Source organism: Neoarius graeffei, chromosome 13, assembly GCF_027579695.1.
Source record: "Neoarius graeffei isolate fNeoGra1 chromosome 13, fNeoGra1.pri, whole genome shotgun sequence".
NCBI classification, from domain to species: domain Eukaryota; kingdom Metazoa; phylum Chordata; class Actinopteri; order Siluriformes; family Ariidae; genus Neoarius; species Neoarius graeffei.
Window position 1 is genome coordinate 28,417,717 of NC_083581.1, and position 20,232 is coordinate 28,437,948.

A 20,232-nucleotide genomic window follows, 5' to 3' on the forward strand; every position below is an offset into this window, starting at 1 on the left:
CTAGCAGGTTTCATACATTTGGTTTGATAGCATACAATATTGTTAGCATATCACTTATCCTACGTGTATTACGTCAAGTCATCTCATCTCATCTCATTATCTCTAGCCGCTTTATCCTTCTACAGGGTCGCAGGCAAGCTGGAGCCTATCCCAGCTGACTATGGGTGAAAGGCGGGGTACACCCTGGACAAGTCGCCAGGTCATCACAGGGCTGACACATAGACACAGACAACCATTCACACTCACATTCACACCTACGGTCAATTTAGAGTCACCAGTTAACCTAACCTGCATGTCTTTGGACTGTGGGGGAAACCGGAGCACCCGGAGGAAACCCACGCGGACACGGGGAGAACATGCAAACTCCGCACAGAAAGGCCCTCGCCGGCCCCGGGGCTCGAACCCAGGACCTTCTTGCTGTGAGGCGACAGCGCTAACCACTACACCACCGTGCCGCCCTACGTCAAGTCAAGTCAAGTTTATTTGTATAGCGCTTTTAACAATAAACATTGTCGCAAAGCAGCTTTACAGAATTTGAATGACTTAAAATATGAGCTAATTTTATCCCTAATCTATCCCCAATGAACAAGCCTGTGGCGACACTGGCAAGGAAAAACTCCCTCAGGCGACATGAGGAAATATGTCACTCTACCCAATGGAGAATGAGCGTTGAATATGGTGTGACAGTTTGTATGGGATGGGTGGGTGGAGCACAGAAGGACAGCAGGCCAGAACTGAGTTCACAAAACTCTTTTTATTGTGACACTTTTCAGCGTTACACTCTCCCAGACACTCAAACACATGCACACACATCAGTCGTCTGGTTGGGGAGAGAGCGCCCTCTGCTCTCTCTCTCTCTCCTTAAACAGGGCGTGGTCACTGGGGAAGACACACAAACACATTAATTAACATCAGGTGCAGTGATTCTGCCACTTACCTTCCCTGACTCCGCCCTCCGGTCACAGACTGACGCTTGACCACGCCCCCACTGCCACAATGGTTTACGATATTGCATGGTTGTCAAGACAACATGACTTCAGAGATGTAAAACTTCTACACTAGTGAGCGACTGGAACAATTTGTAAACAAACATGGCCGCCAGGTTTGCTTCGTTAAATATGGAAGATTTTGAGAGAATTTTGAAAGAGAAAGACGCGTTGAACACCCGAAAGGAATGTGTATGTACATATAATAACAATAATAATAATAATAATAAGAGGAAGAAGAAGAAGAATATTGGCTGGCTTTTTTCGTGGAATATCAGATGTATTTCATTCAGCTACTTGTCTTCGACTCATTCAATATCATGCTAGCTGAATGGAATATATCTGATATACCACTCAACACCAACCAAGAGATGACTTGCAACCACGTGATCAAAATGTGCATCCGCCATGATGGTGGATATACAGTGGTGCTTGAAAGTTTGTGAACCTTTTAGAATTTTCTATATTTCTGCATAAATATGACCTAAAACGTCATCAGATTTTAACACAAGTCCTAAAAGTAGATAAAGATCACCTTCAAATTAACCTTCAAAGTAGAGGTTCACATACTTTTGCCACTCACAGATATGTAATATTGGATCATTTTCCTCAATAAATAAATGACCCAAGTATAATATTTTTGTTCCATTTGTTTAACTGGGTTCTCTTTATCTACTTTTAGGACTTGTGTGAAAATCTGATGATGTTTTAGGTCATATTAGTGCAGAAATATAGAAAATTCTAAAGGGTTCACAAACTTTCAAGCACCACTGTACAAAGCAACTAGGATGGCAGTCGCTGAAAGCGTGTCTGTAAACAGTGATGAATCTTCTCAGTATTACCATGATTTGAACGGTCGAGTGAAGATTCAATACAAAGAGAAGATAGATATGTGTAGTTTTGACCCATATTATTTAAAAAATCAGACTTTTCTGAAGATAAGGTGCTTCTACCGACCATCGAGTACCCAGACATCGCGTTCCATCTGGTTCAGCTGCCGAAGAAACAAGTCCAACCTTGGACGAAACATAGCCCATGTTCTGAGTGGGTGCCCAGTCTGGATTGTTTCTATCATATAATTTGCTGGCGCTCCTGTGAGCTAAATGGTAATACACATGTTAAAATTATAACAATGACCGAGTGAACCACGACAAGAGAATGCTCATTTTATAGCAAAATTCTAGCAACACGAAATAAAATTCTTCCATGATATCATTGAGAAAGCTTTTGAATCTCACCTGAGATAAAATGATTACCACAAACACGAGCTGTTTTGGTTTTAGCCTCTGTTAGATCAGCCCCGCCGATGTTGTTCAGCTGTGCTCGTCTCCTCTCCAGACTAAGCCTCAGAGTTTCCTCGCCCTCTTTCCGAATCACAGACGGAATTCTAAAAAATCAGAATGTGCCACGGTCACGAGTACTGTTGTGACCACAACCATATACAGCACAAAGATATGGCAGAGCTAAAAGAACGCTTAAAGCAGTGGAAAAACAGAGAGAATTGCACACGCGTGATTATGCTTTGTATGGAATGTCACTTGATCCCACATTTGTATATCCACCAATATGACCAACATCTGGGTTTCTATTTTGCTTTGACACCACTTACAAGTCCAGGATATTATTTAAATATTACACAGATTTGCCTTGCAGTTGTGACTTTTTATCTTGTCTCATCTCTCATCTCATCTCATTATCTGTAGCCGCTTTATCCTGTTCTACAGGGTCGCAGGCAAGCTGGAGCCTATCCCAGCTGACTACGGGCGAAAGGCGGGGTACACCCTGGACAAGTCGCCAGGTCATCACAGGGCTGACACATAGACACAGACAATGTGTCTGTGTCGAACCCGGACCTTCACACTCACACCTACGGTCAATTTAGAGTCACCAGTTAACCTAACCTGCATGTCTTTGGACTGTGGGGGAAACCGGAGCACCTGGAGGAAACCCACACGGACAACATGCAAACTCCACACAGAAAGGCCCTCGCCAGCCACGGGGCTCGAACCCAGACCTTCTTGCTGTGAGGCGACAGCGCTAACCACTACACCACCGTGCCGCCCATTGTGAGTCATTGTCATGCAAATTTTTAGACATGAAATGTAACAATACAAGCATAGTAAGGTGTGAACAAGGAATAGAACTTACTTGAGGTATTCTTTTCAGCATGAACTGAACAGGTTAACATGCATGTTATTGTGCTGAACAAGTTAACGAGCCTGTTGTTGTGCTGAACAGGTCAATGTGCCTGTTGTTGTGACTTGGATGGGGGAGGGGATAGTGTAATTAGCAGAAGTCCAAAGTCACAGCTTGTACTTCCAGGATAGACAGTTACAATTCTGAAAAAACCTGTGTAATATTTTCTGATATGTAGTGGAACCAAAATTTTATAAAAAAAAATAGTCCTGCACACATTTAAAAAAAAAACCTTACAGAAAAGCCACATGAACTTCACATGTGATTTCTCACATGTGAAATATGTGGAAAATGTGTTTTGCACATGGGAAACATGTTACTTGTACATGGGAGACGTGGTTTTGGCCCAATTTTATGTGAATCACGTGGGAATGTTTTACACATGTGGTAACATGTTTTCCACATGTGCTCTACATGGGAACACATGTGGTAACATGTGATCACATGTGAAATATATGGGAAATTAATGTGTTTTTTCTGTAAGGGAATTGGGTGTAGGCCACCCTCCATCTATCCATTATCTGTAGCCGCTTATCCTGTTCTACAGGGTTGCGCGCAAGCTGGAGCCTATCCCAGCTGACTATGGGCGAGAGGCCAGGTACACCCTGGACAAGTTGCCAGGTCACCGCAGGGCTGGCACATAGACACAAACAACCATTCACACTCATATTCACACCTACGGTCAATTTAAAGCCACCAATTAACCAAACCTGCATGTCTTTGGACTGTGGGGGAAACCGGAGCACCCAGAGGAAACCCATGCAGACACGGGGAGAACATGCAAACTCCACACAGAAAGGTCCTTGCCAGCCACTGGGCTTGAACCCAGGACCTTCTTGCTGTTAGGTGACAGTGCTAACCACTACACCACCGTACCGCCCGTGTAGGCCACCCAAATTTTTTAAAAATTACTGATTAAAAAATACAGATACAAATATTCTGGGCACTAAACAGATACAGATCCCATTAGTGGCACTGAATTGCACCAACGGTGATAGATGTTCTGTAGTTGAAGAAATGTAATGATACAGTAATGATTTCTGAGTTCTGTAACTGCTGGGAACATGACTGAACTTAGAGCCTTGGAGCTTCCAGATGGTTCATGAGTCAATCCTGTGGGCCTCTGTGTTGCTTCCTTACTGCTCTTCTTATCACAGTCTCCTCCTCCTCTCCCTCCCCACGCTCCCTTCTCCAAGGAAACAGTCAGGTGACCTCAAAAGGAGCAGCACTCACACGAGGCTGCTTTGTTTATGAGTGTGAGACTGTGACTTGGTGACTTTAGGCTCAGACGAAGAACACGGCAGTTAAATGCTAAATGACATGTCCACAGAACAGACAGAACTCATGCAGACCCCCTTGCTGAAAATCTGGGTGCCTGGAGCTGGAGGGTCACTGAACCAGAGGAGAGGCTGTGAGTGTGGAACAAAAAAAAATATTTCATCTTCATTTTGTTGTTGTGGATTTTGGTCTTAGTCTGCTACTTGTTTACAGGAGATTTCCATATCCAGTATCAAACTGCTTCTAATTAAATAATAATAATAATAATAATAATAATAATAATAATGTTTCAGCATTTTCAATAATCTGCCTGCGTGTACATGAGTTGTGTAACCTGTTTTTCTACAAATGTGTGGGTTTTTTCAGTTTGAGCAATAAATTAAGAACAGAGTTTATTATGCAGTAACTGCTGAGAACCTTCTTTCATTGAATCCTCTTTGGCTATGCTTTCTCCCTAAATGTCCTCCTCCCATCCAGTCTATCTATGCTTTCACCACATTCACTTTAATATTTCAGAATTGCTCAGTAGCTGACCATAACTAAAGAAAAAAAAGCATTTACAGTGGTTTATGGAAGCTGAAAATAGTAATAGAAAAAGTTGCAACTGTTGTCAAAAATTGTGGACCTTCATGCATGAAAAACTAATTAAGCATTTACACAATTTTTGCAGAAAACTCTGCCAGAAACATTGAGTGCTCTATTGCAAGTTAATGATTGCTCTTACAGTGACTACTTGTCCCACTGTCCAGCCTGAGAAACACAGCATGCTGTGAGGAACCATGTATGACTAGAGTCGAAGGGTATGAGCAGAAATGTTCAAAATGTTCTCCAACACTGCTACCAACCTCTTCATGATTTTTCCATCAACAATTTTCAACTTCCTTTAATGGCACTGGTCATCCTGAATGTTTTTGAGGTGATTGGCATATCCTGTAGTGACGTCGACCTACCAGTGGACCAAAAGAGAATAGAAAACTCTGGCCACATGAGACTGATAGAAAATTTTTTTCATTATCCATCCATTATCCGTAGCCGCTTATCCTGTGCAGGGTCGCGGGCAAGCTGGAGCCTATCCCAGCTGACTACGGGTGAGAGGTAGGGTACACCTTGGACAAGTTGCTAGATCATTGCAGGGCTGACACATAAAGACAAACAACCATTCACACCTATGGTCAATGTAGAGCCATCAATTAACCTAAACTGCATGTCTTTGAACTGTGGGGGAAACCGGAGCACCCGGAGGAAACCCACACAGACACAGGGAGAACATGCAAATTCTATACAGAAAGGCCCCCGTCGGCCACTGGGCTCGAACCCAGAACCTTCTTGCTGTGAGGTGACAGTGCTAACCACTACACTGTCTGATAGAAAAGTACATTTTTATTTTTCATCAGTGTTATCAGTTCAGTCCAGCTGTTCAGTCAGTCTATTGATCAGGTTGACTTCCTGGTACTTGTTGGACTGCACCAAAGGTCAAATCTGTTTGTTCTCCAGCCTCTCATAAAGGTGTCTTCATGATGGTCTATAGTCCTTAAAAGTGTTGGTATGTCCTGTCTTTGTCCTGTAATTGCAGCCATACAAGAAGTCATACTTTTCAAGGGCAGTTTCTGCCTTTTCTAGAGAGAAAGAACAGGTACTGTGGCATTTCACTGTATCACCCTGGGGCCAATTCCCACAGTCTTGCCTTTCCCCAACCATCTTCAGTCAGTCCTCAGACAATGTGATGGTGCTCTTAACAATGGTCAACGGGGTGTTGTGCTTAGTGGGGAAATCAAAGGGAGTGCAAAAATAAGGAAAGGGGGTGGGGTTAGGATTTATGCTTTGCCTGAAAAAACCTATGAAATCAAAGAACTGGGGTAGGTGTAAACTAGTAGGGGTGGGGTTGCCTGCTGACAATCTTCTTTACATTGTTCTGCTGCATTTTTGCCCTCACTTAAGTCACTTCTTCTTCCTGCTATAATTTGGCTGCCTGAATTGAAAACACTCGTCTTTTTGTTCAACAGGTCTTTCAGATCCTTAGTGAGCCATGATTTGCTATATAAAAAACACACTATCTTTGTGGGAGTTGTGAGATAGGTATCTGTTATACAGTGACTAAACCCCCTCAGATCAAGTTACCTCAACCACCACTACATTTTAAAATTTTGAGATATGTAATTTTTGTAATTTAACCTTTCTTTAATCAATATGTCCTGTCATTTAGGAAAAGTGTACTGTTGTGCTCATTGTGGTTTTCATTATTCTGCAGCATCACGACCCCAGTTTACAAACTCTCCAACCATGATTGTAATGGTGGGGCTGCCTGCCAGAGGAAAGACTTATATCTCCAGGAAGCTTACACGTTATCTCAACTGGATTGGAGTCCCAACTCAAGGTGATTGTTCTGCTATAGATTGACCAATGTTCATTTGGTTCAGTGTCTGAATCAGGTCATCAGTGACTGCATGGTAAAAATATAGATGGGCTGGGGTTATCTACACCTACACCATCTGCTCCGTGTAGAGCCAATTCTGGACCTGTAGACCAGTACCAGCACCAGAGCATATGATCTAAGAGATCTGTTAGATATGGACGAGTACTACCAAGAGGGCTTTAAAATGAAGGATTGAAGTTTGTATTTAACTCAGGCAGCTAGCGTAACTGTCAAAATGTAATGAGTGTAATGTAGAGCACTTTCTGCATATGAAAACCAAATTAGCAGAGTAGTCTAAGCATAAAGGTTATGAAAGAATGAACCAAGGTTTCAGCAAACTAAGTGACCGATGAAATCAGACAATGTTGTAAAATTGAAGATAAAGACAAAACGAGTTTGAGTATAGAAACCAAGATTATCCTAAGACTTTGTACAATTTAAAAAAGGTTATCTATTTGTCCACAGTCTTTAATTTGGGGCAGTACAGAAGAGAAGCAGTCAAGATTTACAAAAACTATGAATTCTTCCACCCAGATAATGAAGAGGCTATGAAGATCCGCAGGTATGGAGCAAGATATACATTCATATATTCAAAGTAAAGATATAACAGGCTACACATATGAATGCACTGCAATAGTTGATGTATGGATTAGTATTGTGTGGTAATAGTTTAACTCTGTTGTGTGCAGGGCTTGTGTTTTAAAGGCCCTCAAGGACATTGCCAACTACTTCACTAAGGAACAGGGACAAGTAGCAGTGAGTAAGGGGGAATATGAGAGTGCTGCTCATCAAAGCACAGTAAAACCTGTAGTATTATATGCCTCTGTATCCATTGATATGAACAGTGCATGTCTCAGAATACAAAAAATACAATTACTAATTAATATGTATCATAAATATGCAGTACTGGTATGGCAATATACCAGTGTAAGCAAATATACAGAGGATATTACACAGTTGCATGAAGATATGAAGTTTATCTTTAAGTGCTGAATATATGAAAACATTTTTCAACATGAGAAGATAAACTTCATATCTTTGCGTCACCATGTAATATTCTTTATATTATATGGACACATACACACACACACACACACACACACACACACACATGCAAATACAAGTTAATCAAAATAATTTTAATTTTGAACCAGTTCGCCATTTTGACAACGTGTGTCTAGTCAGCAGGAAAACACTGGGAGTGACATCATCGGAGTGAAATATCGGGAATTATTATACATACAGGCCACTTTTTCCATGGAATAAAAACATGCATTCTATGGATTACTTGCATGTGACGTCACAGCCGATCCAGATTGTGACAGACGCCATCTTGTCGGTCAAACGCCATATTCCGCCTTCTACTTCTACTTCTGGTTCTACTTCTGCTTTTACTTCTACCTTTTCTTCTGGAAAACCCTACTATATACAATTCTACTACAACGGCTGCGGCTACAAGCTCTCCCTACCTGTGCATGGTTTTTATGTTTTTTGTGTGTATTTTTGCGTGTTGTTCGTCTGTACCGGACTTCAATATCCACTACAACCGTATAGACTTACTGGACATTGGTTTCCAGCAGAAAATGACGGTTTGTAGCAATTTCCATCGCATAAACAACATTCCGGATGAGAAAAAAAAAAAACATTCCGGACGAGATTGCGAGACCAGCGGGGTCTCCGTGGATTGTTATCGGAAGCAAAGCGAAGGAGGTGGCGCCGGGAGCGGAAGCAAAAGCGAGGCTGCAGAGCCAGCCTGTTGACTAAGCTCAGAAAATAGCTACTCAAATCTCCACTGCCAAACCTCTACCTCTCCAACGCCAGATCCATGTAAACAAGACGGACGAGCTGGAATTACCTTATTCTATTCTATAATCGGCTGGTCAGTGCTATATTCAATACTTAAGTGACTTACCCGTCCAATGAGGATTCTTGTTTACAAGATGCCACATCTGAGTCGCTGACAAATCCTGAATTTCTGTAGAGATAACTGTCCAGAGATTTATAAGCACGCAGTGCTTCACCACTGAACAGCGAGGGAAAGTTAATGAGGTAATTATACACGTCCGGGTATTCCGCTGGCAGTTCAAAATCCGGTCGTGAAAACTCCATCCGGTAAGCCATAAGGGTCACAAATCGTTTATTTTAGACATATATCTAGTTATCTGTTCATTAGAAAAATGAGCCGTGTAGTCCGTCGGTTGAAATTGATCCATTCTGCACACGAGTGCAGCAGTATTCAGCGGTGTTTTTGACCGACAAGATGGCGGTTGTGTACTTTCCGGTCACATGACTCCAAGATCTCTATTCTCTTCTAGTGGGTTTACTGATGTCATGCAATATTGTTATCATCGCTTATCCTCCATGTATTACGCCACTCTACCTAATGGAGAATGAGCGTTTCAATATTGCTATAATATTGCACACTGTCAAGACAACAAGTCACACATCGGAACTCATGCAAAGATCCAATGACAAAACTTTTCTGCTGCGCATGCACACAATCATTTCTTTGTCGGCCGGGAAAGAGGGAAGATCCAATGCTAGGTTTAAGCACTAAATAAATAAACAAACTGAAACTAAAGACATGCTGAACACTCGAAAGGCTACCAAAACTTCATTATATATTCTTCACGCATATTTACTAGAGAAAAACATACCAACGGACATCGAAAAACTGGAAAAGAGACATGCCGGAGATGTAAAACTTCCACACTAGCAAGTGACTGTGACAATTTGTATACAAACATGGTGGTGAGGTTTGCTTCATTAAAAGTGGAAGATTTACAGAGAATTTTGAAAGAGAAAGACACGCTGAACACCCAAAAGGCTACCAAAACTTCACTGGATATTCTTCACGCATTTAATCTTCCACATTAAATATATGGAAAAGCTGGGAAAGAGTGTAATAGAAACTTCTAATAAACACTTCAGAACGCTTAGCAGTTGTTTTTTCAGTTATTTATTATAATAGATCATATAAAACAGATATATAAAATAGGAAAGGAAAAAAGAAGAAAGAGAAAAAGAAAAAACCCACCACCTCTAGTGATGTTGAGTGTGCACTCTGAGTTGTGTCTTAGGAATGTCATCTATTATACTCTGAAGATATTTGCTTACTGCTCGCATCTGTACGTAATTGGCTCAAGATTTTCTATGAAGCTTTGCTAAGGCGTGCACCTGGAATGCTTTGATATGTGCAGGCAGATGCGTAGTTAGGGAGAACTCAGGCACCCTGCTTATCACCACCAAGGCCACAGAAAGGCGATTACAACATGGGAAAAACAACTTTCTCAGTACACTAGGCCACTTGAGCTCAACATATAGAAACACAGAGAATAGGAATGTTCATCCACTAAATTTCCCTCACAAGAGACATGTCGGAGACGTAAAACTTCCACGCTAGTGAGTGACTGTGACAGTTTATACACAAACATGGCTGCGAGGTTTGCTTCATTAAAAGCTGAAGATTTAAAGTGGAAGATTAAAAGCAGAAGATATATTTTGAAAGAGACAGATGCGCTGAACTCCCAAAAGGCTACCAAAACTTCACTGGATATTCCTCACACATATTTACAAGAGAAAAACATATCAATGGACATCGAAAAACTGGAAAAGAGAGCAATAGCAGAAATATTGTCAAAGGTCAACTTGGAGGTGAGAAAAAGTGCCGGAGACTTTTACAAGAGGATTTCACTTGTGGACTTCACTGAGCAAAGCCCTTTTGTTTTGAACAACTGCAATGTAACTGTGGCAGCGGGGGCGTGGTCAAGCATCGGTCTGTGACTGGAGGGCAGAGTCAGGGAAGGTAAGTGGCAGAATCACTGCACCTGATGTGAATTAATGTGTTTGTGTGTCTTCCCCAGTGACCGCGCCCTATTTAAGGAGGGAGAGCGAGAGCAGAGGGAGCTCTTCCCCGAACCAGACGCCGGTTGTGGGTGATAAACGCTGGTGCGGATCGGCTTAATACCCAACAACCCATACAGTTTGCTCAGTGTATGTGACATAAACGAGGTGCCTTGGTCAGTCAGAATCTCTTTCGGGATTCCAACTCAGGAGATGACGTGGAAGAGTGCCTCCACAATACTGCGTGCTGAGATATTGCAAAGAGGCACTGCTTCCGGGTATCACATTGCATAGTCCACCAGAACTAATATAAAGCGGTACCCTTGTGTTGACCGATCTAATGGCCTGACGAGATCCATCCCAATCCTTTCGAACGGGGTCTCAATTAATGGGAGAGGGCACAAAGGCGCTTTTGGAATGGCCGCTGGATTTACTAACTGGCATTCGCGGCATGCCGTACACCACCTACGGACATCGCCGTGAATCCCTGGCCAATAGAACTGGGCCATTATTCGGGTTAGTGTTTTATCCTGCCCTAAGTGTCCAGCCATGGGATTAAAGTGAGCTGCCTGGAATACCAATTCCAGGCGGCTCTTCGGAGTCAAAAGCTGCGTGACTCGCTCTTTGGTCTGAGTGTCCTGCGTCACTTGGTATAATCTATCCTTCATAATCGCGAAGTAGGGTAAGGACGGGGTGGCAGTTGGCTGGAGCATTTGACCATCGATTACTCTCACTTGGTCAAATGCATGCCACAGAGTCTCGTCTCGCGACTGCTCTAATGGAAAATCCGCGAGGGATTCCCCAATAGAGAGAGGAGGAGCCGGCGGCTCCTCACTGTAACACGGAGATGACGTAGACGGCTCTGTGACAGCTGCTAACACATTAATTAACATCAGGTGCAGTGATTCTGCCACTTACCTTCCCTGACTCCGCCCTCCGGTCACAGACTGATGCTTGACCATGCCCCCGCTGCCACAGTAACAATTAACTATGACCAAAAGTAACTTTGGACTTGAACCATCAACCTGGATATAGCTTGTATATATATTTGGGTTGTTGTTCAGGCTTTTTGGACTTGTACCATTTTTTTGTTAGATCTTTGACTTTGTACAGTACGTTGGATCGACAGAACATTGAATTACATTCAGTCAGAATCAGCATTCAGTATTGATAAGTGACCCCCCCGTTCTTAATTTTTTGTAGAATCTATAATTGTTCCATTGAATGTGTATGTATAATAATCATCATCATCATCATCATCATCATTATCATCATAATAATATTGGCTGGTTTTATTTGTGGTATATCGGATATATTCCATTCAGCTAGCATGATACTGAACGAGTTGAAGACAAGTTCAATATCATGCTAGCTAAATGGAATATATCTGATATACCACTCAATGCCTACCAATATTATTTAAATATCTTACTCAGATCCGTGATGTATTTCACATGAAAAATGTGAGCTTTTCATCACAAGAAGATAAACTTCATATCTTCAAGTCAACGTGTGATTTTCTTTTTATGATATCAACACATTCACAAACAAAAAGTACCTAAATTTATCAAAACAATTCATTGATTTCCTCACGAGTGACATATACAGATTTATATTATGGTTTTGGTTCTCCAAGTCCCGGATGGAGCTCGTATGAAAAATAAGAGTGGCGTATTTCCCATTAAAACACTCGTGTCCATATAATATACAGAGATATTTCCTTTAAGGTATTGCTATACTAGTGTAGAAAACAAAATCTTAACAAAACTTTCTGAGACATAGTTACAAAGGTGGCATACAGTAAGTAAATATTAATGAATGAATGAATGAATGAATGAATGAAATATCCTAAAACAGTTTATGTAACTTTTTAAAAAATAAATATATAAAAATATGCATTTTTTAAAATAATCGATGCAGAACAGAGGTTAAGCCTCTGGGTTACTGATTGGAGGGTTGGTGGTTTGAGTCCAAGCCCCGCCAAGTTGCCACTGTTGGGCCCTTGGGCAAGGCCCTTAACTGTATTGGCTCAACCAATCCACATTGACCTCAAATAGAAGTGGGGGGAGAAAAAGAATGATGAAGCCATTATTTTTAAATTTAAAAAAAAATGACCATGCAAGCCAATTTGATCCAAACACCATCCAACAGTAACATCAGATCTGGGGTATCTTAAAACACACACACAAATTTCCTGATTGCACTGGCACTGGCAATAAAATGATCTGAAATAGGAATGCCATTTCTATTGGTAAAGCTTATAGCCAGTTCTGGCTGATTTTGAATTTACCTTTGTGATTAAGGCATAATGGAGTGATGAAGCTGAATCAATCTCAAATTTAATTATTTTATACAGGTATTTGATGCCACTAACACCACAAAGGAGAGGAGAGAAATCATTACCAGCTTTGCCAAGGAGAGGGGCTACAAGGCAGGTGCAGGGCTTCCCACATTTACATAGAACAAAATTAATGCTTCTCTAAAATAATAATAATAATAATAATAATAATAATAATAGTACTCATTTTCACAATTCTTCAGCAGTAAATAATTTATTTCCAGGTGTTTTTTATTGAGTCGATTTGTGATGACCCTGAAATTATTGAGGCAAATATAATGGTAAGGATCAGTGTAAGAATCTAAATCTAATCTAATTAAGCATTTAAGTTGAAGCACTTTTCATTTAAATCTATTTTTGATTGGCCACACACAACAGGAAGTAAAACTGAGTAGCCCGGACTATAAGAACTGCGACAAAGACGAGGTGGTGGAGGATTTTCTGAAGCGCATTGAATGCTACAAGATGACTTACGTTACCCTTGATGATGAAAACGACAGGTTAAAAACATCACATGCATTTTAAGAACAACAGGTAATACAAATTATCCATGTAGTTCAATCAGTTCTGTCTTCCGCTTCCTGTATTGTGTGCATTAGGAATATGTCCTACATTAAGATCTTCAACGTGGGCACCAGATACCTAGTGAACAAAGTGCAGGACCATATCCAGAGCCGTATAGTGTACTACCTCATGAACATCCATATCACACCACGCTCCATCTACCTCAGCAGGCACGGGGAGAGTGAACTGAACCTGCTGGGCCGCATCGGAGGAGACTCTGGCCTTTCTTCACAAGGCAAAAGGGTGAGACAAGGCCTGCTCTGACTTTTGGATCTGTATGAATAATAATATTTGTGAAATCTACATGATTCACTGATGTCCAGTTATGGATGATAATTGTATTAAATGGAGGAATAACATTAAATATATCTACAGGACTGTGCAAAAGTCTTAGGCCCCCTTTTTTTCCTACAAACTTCGTTATAGATTTCTATTTTATTTTATCAAGTCAGTACAAAAACATTTTGGAGTTCCAAATGTTCATTGATTTTCCAGCACAAAATTAAATGCTACAGGAAAAAAACAATTTGTATCTGAGCAGCATATTACATAAGAGACCATTTTTCAGATTAAAAAAGAAGACATAACTAGATAGATACTGTAACTAAAGTTACAGTAATTTGCGTTAGCTGTTACAAACCGGGATGTCTGGTCGCTGTACCCTATAGATCCTGAACAGTAAGAGATAGAGAATAAAATTAATGAGGAAAGGTTGTGCCAGCTGCCTTGAACAAAATTTAAAAAACTGATTGAAAAAAATCATGAAAATTGACAGTTATAAGTGATTGAAAAAAAATCCCGTTTTTCATGGATCATTCTGGATCAGTGATCCAGATCAGCACCAAAAGTTATATCAATGTAATTCAGCCCAGAGGTATTCTTCATGTGAAATTTGGTGATGATTGGTTGAAAACTGAGGGAGAAATAGCATCCTAAAATGTTAGGATAATAATAATAATAATAATAATCTCATTATCTCTAGCCGCTTTATCCTGTTCTACAGGGTCGCAGACAAGCTGGAGCCTATCCCAGCTGACTACGGGCGAAAGGCGGGGTACACCCTGGACAAGTCGCCAGGTCATCACAGGGCTGACACATAGACACAGACAACCATTCACACTCACATTCACACCTACGGTCAATTTAGAGTCACCAGTTAACCTAACCTGCATGTCTTTGGACTGTGGGGGAAACCGGAGCACCTGGAGGAAACCCACACAGACACGGAGAGAACATGCAAACTCCACACAGAAAGGCCCTCGCCGGCCACGGGGCTTGAACCCAGACCTTCTTGCTGTGAGGCGACAGCGCTAACCACTACACCACCGTGCCGCCAATAATAATAATAATAATAATAAAGTAGAAAGATCCTGAGTGAGAGTAACAATTTGTGCCAGCACTGCTAGTGCAAATTGATGAAGGCTACTGGGTTTTGGTGTAAAATTAAGAAGCAAGTGTGACAAAGTGTCCAGAAGAACTGTGGCTGGTTCTGTAAGATGTTCAGTAAAACCTAATTTCCTTATAAAACTGCACTCATTGTACCTGAGACTACTATTTTTTTAAGCTAGATGGCCTTTTGATTTCATAAAATCCGTGAAATTTAGTTCCTTCTGAAATTTCATAATTGTGATATATGTTTATTTCTGTAATATCTCACAAAACCCAGGCCATTCTATGGCTGGGAAGTGATTTAATTTGAGGGGATTCCTGAGCAAATACTGTGCATGAAATCGCTCGCTTCACGCAGTTAAGCAGACAGAGGAAGTCTGTGAGCGCATGCGCAGGTTTAGCTTCCTCTTCTTCTTCTTCTTCTTTTCCTTCTTCTTTTGGGTTTTACAGCAGCTGGCATCCACAGTTGCATTACTGTCGTCTACAGGTTTACCTTGACTGTGCGCTGACAGTTGCATCATTCTGTCGCTAAACAAACAGCCGATCACACCGAGGTGCAGTATAGCTTAAGTGCTGTAGGTATTATTAATGTTATTTAAAGGGTTTTTTTTTATCTGAAACGTACACATCGGTTCTTGTGAAAGGCAATGGAATATATGTTTAAAAGTTTTCCTTTTCCTTTACATGCTTATTTGTAAATATAATAACATCAGCAGGATATACTGTAAATGGCACCCAAATTGCTTAATCGCTCCAAAATGAGCGTGACTCAAACATGGCTCTGACTCCCAATCTCTACTCTGCAGCACCATCTGCTGGGAAAGAGCTTCTTTACTGTAAAAGGATCATCATTTTGATTAAAAGCTTCTTTAGATCCACCTCATGTATGAAGCATGATGTTTTATAATGCAACTTGTTTTGTATACACTAAACGACTCTGCTTTGTTTGTCAGTATGCGAGTGCTCTATCAGAGTTCATCAGAAATCAGGTCATAAAGGACCTAAAGGTGTGGACAAGTCACTTTAAAAGGACCATACAGACAGCTGAGGCTCTGGGGGTCCCTTATGAGCAGTGGAAAGCCCTGAATGAGATCAATGCTGTAAGATAACATCTTGACACAACAGCAGATACAGTACCAGTTCAAAGTTTGGACATACCTTCTAATTCACTGTTTTTTCTTGATTTTTATTAATGAAAAGTCACTTCTTCATGTCTTAAAGGAACAGTCCACCGTACTTCCATAATGAAATATGCTCTTATCTGAATTGAGACAAGCTGCTCCGTACCTCTCCGAGCTTTGCGCGACCTCCCAGTCAGTCAGACGCAGTCAGACGCACTGTCACTCCTGTTAGCAATGTAACTAGGCTCAGTATGGCCAATGGTATTTTTTGGGGCTGTAGTTAGATGCGACCAAACTCTTCCGCGTTTTTCCTGTTTACATAGGTTTATATGACCAGTGATATGAAACAAGTTCAGTTACACAAATTGAAACGTAGCGATTTTCTATGCTATGGAAAGTCCGCACTATAATGACAGGCGTACTAACACCTTCTGCGCGCTTCGGCAGCGCATTGATACGGAGCTCAGATATCAATGCGCTGCCGAAGCGCGCAGAAGGTGTTAGTGCGCCTGTCATTATAGTGCGGACTTTCCATAGCATAGAAAATCGCTACGTTTCAATTTGTGTAACTGAACTTGTTTCATATCACTGGTCATATAAACCTATGTAAACAGGAAAAACGCGGAAGAGTTTGGTCGCATCTAACTACAGCCCCAAAAAATACCATTGGCCATGCTGAGCCTAGCTACATTGCTAACAGGAGTCACAGCGCGTCTGACTGTGTCTGACTGACTGGGAGGTCGCGCAAAGCTCGGAGAGGTACGGAGCAACTCGTCTCAATTCAGATAAGAGCATATTTCATTATGGAAGTACGGTGGACTGTTCCTTTAAAGTAATGATGGATGTCGTTTCTCTTTACTTAGTTGAGCACTTCTTGACGTAATATGGATTACTACAGTTGTGGATGGAATAGGGCTGTTTATTGTATTATTTTTATTTACTATTTACTGTTTGATCTCAAACACAATAATAGGCAAGAAACTCGTCCACTAATTAACTTTTGACAAGGTACACTTGTTAATTGAAAAGCATTCCAGGTGACTACCTCATGAAGCTGGTTAAGATAATGCCAATAGTGTGCAAAGCATCATCAAGGTAAACGCTGGATACGCTGAAGAATCTAAAATATGAAATGTATTTTTTAACACTTTTTGTTTACCGTATAATTCTATATTTGTTGTGTATGACCCAAAACATTAAAACCACTGCAGGTGAAGTAAATAACATTGATTGTTGCATTACGGTGGCACCTGTCAAGGGATGGATATACAGTATTGGGCAGCAAGAGAACAGTCAGTTCTTGAAGTTGATGTGTTGGAAGCAGGAAAAATGGGCAAGTGTAAGGATCTGAGCGACTTTGACAAGGGCCAAATTGTGATGGCTGGATGACTGGGTCTGAGCATCTCCAAAATGGCACATCTTGTGGGGTGTTCCCGGTATGCAGGGTTTAGTACCTACTAAAAGTGGTCCAAGGAAGGAAGGATAACCGGTGAACCAGTGACAAGGTCATGGGTGTCTAAGGCTCGTTGATTCACATGGGGCATGAAGGCTAGTCCATATGGTCCAACCCCACAGACGAGCTACTGTAGCACAAACTGCTGAAAAAGTTAATACTGACACCTTTCTGTTTTAGCCAGGATTAACTTTTTCAGTGGTTTGTGCGACAGTAGATCCTTACCCTTGCCCATTTTTCCTGCTTCCAACACATCAACTTCAAGAACTGACTGTTCTCTTGTTGCCTGATACTGTATATCTCACCCCTTGACAGGTGCCATTGTAATGAGATAATCAGTGTTATTCACTTCCCCTGCAGTGGTCATGTTATAGCTGATCGGTGTGTGTTCCATATGTTATTGCATAGTTTTGATAGTCAAAATACAGAAAAACCTATGAATGAGTTGGGGTGTAGAAATGTTTGACTGGTACTGTATATCAAAACTGCATGTGTTATAATATCCATATCTCATTTCAGGGTGTGTGTGAGGAGATGACTTATGAAGAGATCCAGGAGAACTACCCCGAGGAGTTTGCGATGAGAGACCAAGACAAGTATCGATACAGATATCCCAAAGGAGAGGTAAGCTAGATTCACAGCACCATCCAATCTGTTTAATGACAAAATGGCACTAATATTTTTCTTCTAACTCTGGAATCAATCATTTTTTCCCAACTCATTAGGCCTCTTGGCTCAGGTTTTCGAGTGATTCTGAAAAAGCATTATTTTCGTCTCTCAGAAGAATTCCCAAGCATATAAAGTCACTTTTTGTCCTCTATGTGTATCCATAACTTTTGATTATCTCATCTCATCTCATTATCTCTAGCCGCTTTATCCTGTTCTACAGGGTCACAGGCAAGCTGGAGCCTATCCCAGCTGACTATGGGCAAAAGGTGGGGTATACCCTGGACAAGTCGCCAGGTCATCACAGGGCTGACACATAGACACAGACAACCATTCACACTCACATTCACACCTACGGTCAATTTAGAGTCACCAGTTAACCTAACCTGCATCTCTTTGGACTGTGGGGGAAACCGGAGCATCCGGAGGAAACCCACGCGGACACGGGGAGAACATGCAAATTCTGCACAGAAAGGCCCTCGCCGGCCACGGGGCTCGAACCCGGACCTTCTTGCTGTGAGGCGACAGCGCTAACCACTACACCACCGTGCCGCCCCAAGTCCGAGTCATTAAAGAAAATTTTAAGTGGAGTCCGAGTCGAATCCAACACAAGCCCCGCCCACCATCAACAGGGCAAATAACATGAGAGAGGGCTAACACTAGCTAGTTCATCAGTCAGCAAGCAAGCCCCGCTATCAACAGAGCAATGAACATAGTGTGTCACTTCCTTCTCTGGGTGGAGTCTTGCCAAATGATGATTGAAGTTCGAGGTTGTCCCCGTCGTCTCTTCGATAGTTATTCTACATATGGAACGCATACAGTAGCAGTACATTTTTTCCCACCACACAAGAAGTCTGTATAAGGAAAGCAGACAATCCTAGGGGCTTCTCTCCAGGCATTTTAGTGCCATTAACATTTGTTTGCTCCTGAATATGACGTATGAACAGGTGAATGTGCATTCCCTTGCACGAAATTAGTATAAAAATTAATGTAAATATAAACATAAATCCCAATTATTATGGCATGTTACAAATAAATAAATAAATAATCCGAGTCCTCGTCTCCAATTTACAAGTCTGAATGCAGTTAATGCACGAGTCCGAGTCCAAGTCACGAGTCCTTAAAATTAGGGCACGAGTCTTGGAATTGAGTACTACAAGCCTGCGTAACACAACATTAAATTTATCGATAAACTGTTTTTAAAAAACATATGATTAATTCTTTGTCATAACAAAATTAATCGTTGCCAAAGTGCTGCTGTATAAGGGGAATAAAACACTTTCAGACATGCTGTTATAGGAAAATGATCAACTTCCAGGTGGTAATAGTAACTCCTCTTCATATCAGGGTGCACTGCACCACACCATCATTGATTATTTTCCTATAATCATGTTTTATTCTCATCTCATTATCTCTAGCCGCTTTATCCTGTTCTACAGGGTCGCAGGCAAGCTGGAGCCTATCCCAGCTGACTACGGGCGAAAGGCGGGGTACACCCTGGACAAGTCGCCAGGTCATCACAGGGCTGACACATAGACACAGACAACCATTCACACTCACATTCACACCTACGGTCAATTTAGAGTCACCAGTTAACCTAACCTGCATGTCTTTACACTGTGCGGGAAACCGGAGCACCCGGAGGAAACCCACGCGGACACGGGGAGAACATGCAAACTCCTTATTTAAAACGTCATTACTAAAAACTACAAAGAGAGTCTGGATCATCTATTGCTGTGTAGTGAAAAGTTCAGGCTAATATGTCATGTTTATGTAAATTGTACCTCGAAGCTGACGTTACTTCTCTGTGTGTCGTCCAGTCTTACGAAGACTTGGTGCATCGTCTGGAGCCAGTCATCATGGAGCTGGAGAGACAGGAGAATGTGCTGGTTATCTGCCACCAAGCTGTCATGCGTTGTCTGCTGGCCTACTTTCTGGACAAAAGTGCAGGTTAGAAACGAAGGCCAGGCTTCTTTATTTCAGCA

General features: G+C 41.5%; 1 protein-coding gene and 1 long non-coding RNA gene across 8 annotated transcripts in view; one reads left to right on the forward strand and one right to left on the reverse strand.

Annotated features, from left to right (window-relative positions):
* The window catches only part of pfkfb1 (6-phosphofructo-2-kinase/fructose-2,6-biphosphatase 1), an 80,600-nt gene that overhangs the window by 59,617 nt on the left and 751 nt on the right, over positions 1-20,232 (forward strand). For 3 of the 7 annotated variants that reach the window (XM_060937451.1, XM_060937454.1, XM_060937455.1), the window contains 11 exons: positions 6,709-6,834; positions 7,339-7,435; positions 7,563-7,633; positions 10,737-10,821; positions 13,073-13,151; positions 13,279-13,335; positions 13,433-13,554; positions 13,654-13,861; positions 15,961-16,107; positions 18,101-18,205; positions 20,068-20,197. In XM_060937451.1, coding sequence (XP_060793434.1) covers positions 6,709-6,834; positions 7,339-7,435; positions 7,563-7,633; positions 10,737-10,821; positions 13,073-13,151; positions 13,279-13,335; positions 13,433-13,554; positions 13,654-13,861; positions 15,961-16,107; positions 18,101-18,205; positions 20,068-20,197 — 1,227 coding nt within the window. Of the gene's footprint in view, positions 1-4,373; positions 4,594-6,708; positions 6,835-7,338; positions 7,436-7,562; positions 7,634-10,736; positions 10,822-13,072; positions 13,152-13,278; positions 13,336-13,432; positions 13,555-13,653; positions 13,862-15,960; positions 16,108-18,100; positions 18,206-20,067; positions 20,198-20,232 lie in introns of those variants that run through there. The other 4 variants (XM_060937453.1, XM_060937456.1, XM_060937450.1 and 1 more) reach the window with 3 other exon arrangements.
* LOC132896546 (uncharacterized) lies at positions 1,758-20,116 on the reverse strand. The gene is made up of 3 exons (XR_009656080.1): positions 20,032-20,116; positions 2,225-2,373; positions 1,758-2,085 (listed from the first exon to the last, which is right to left on the reverse strand). It is a non-coding gene; the product is annotated as an uncharacterized LOC132896546 (long non-coding RNA).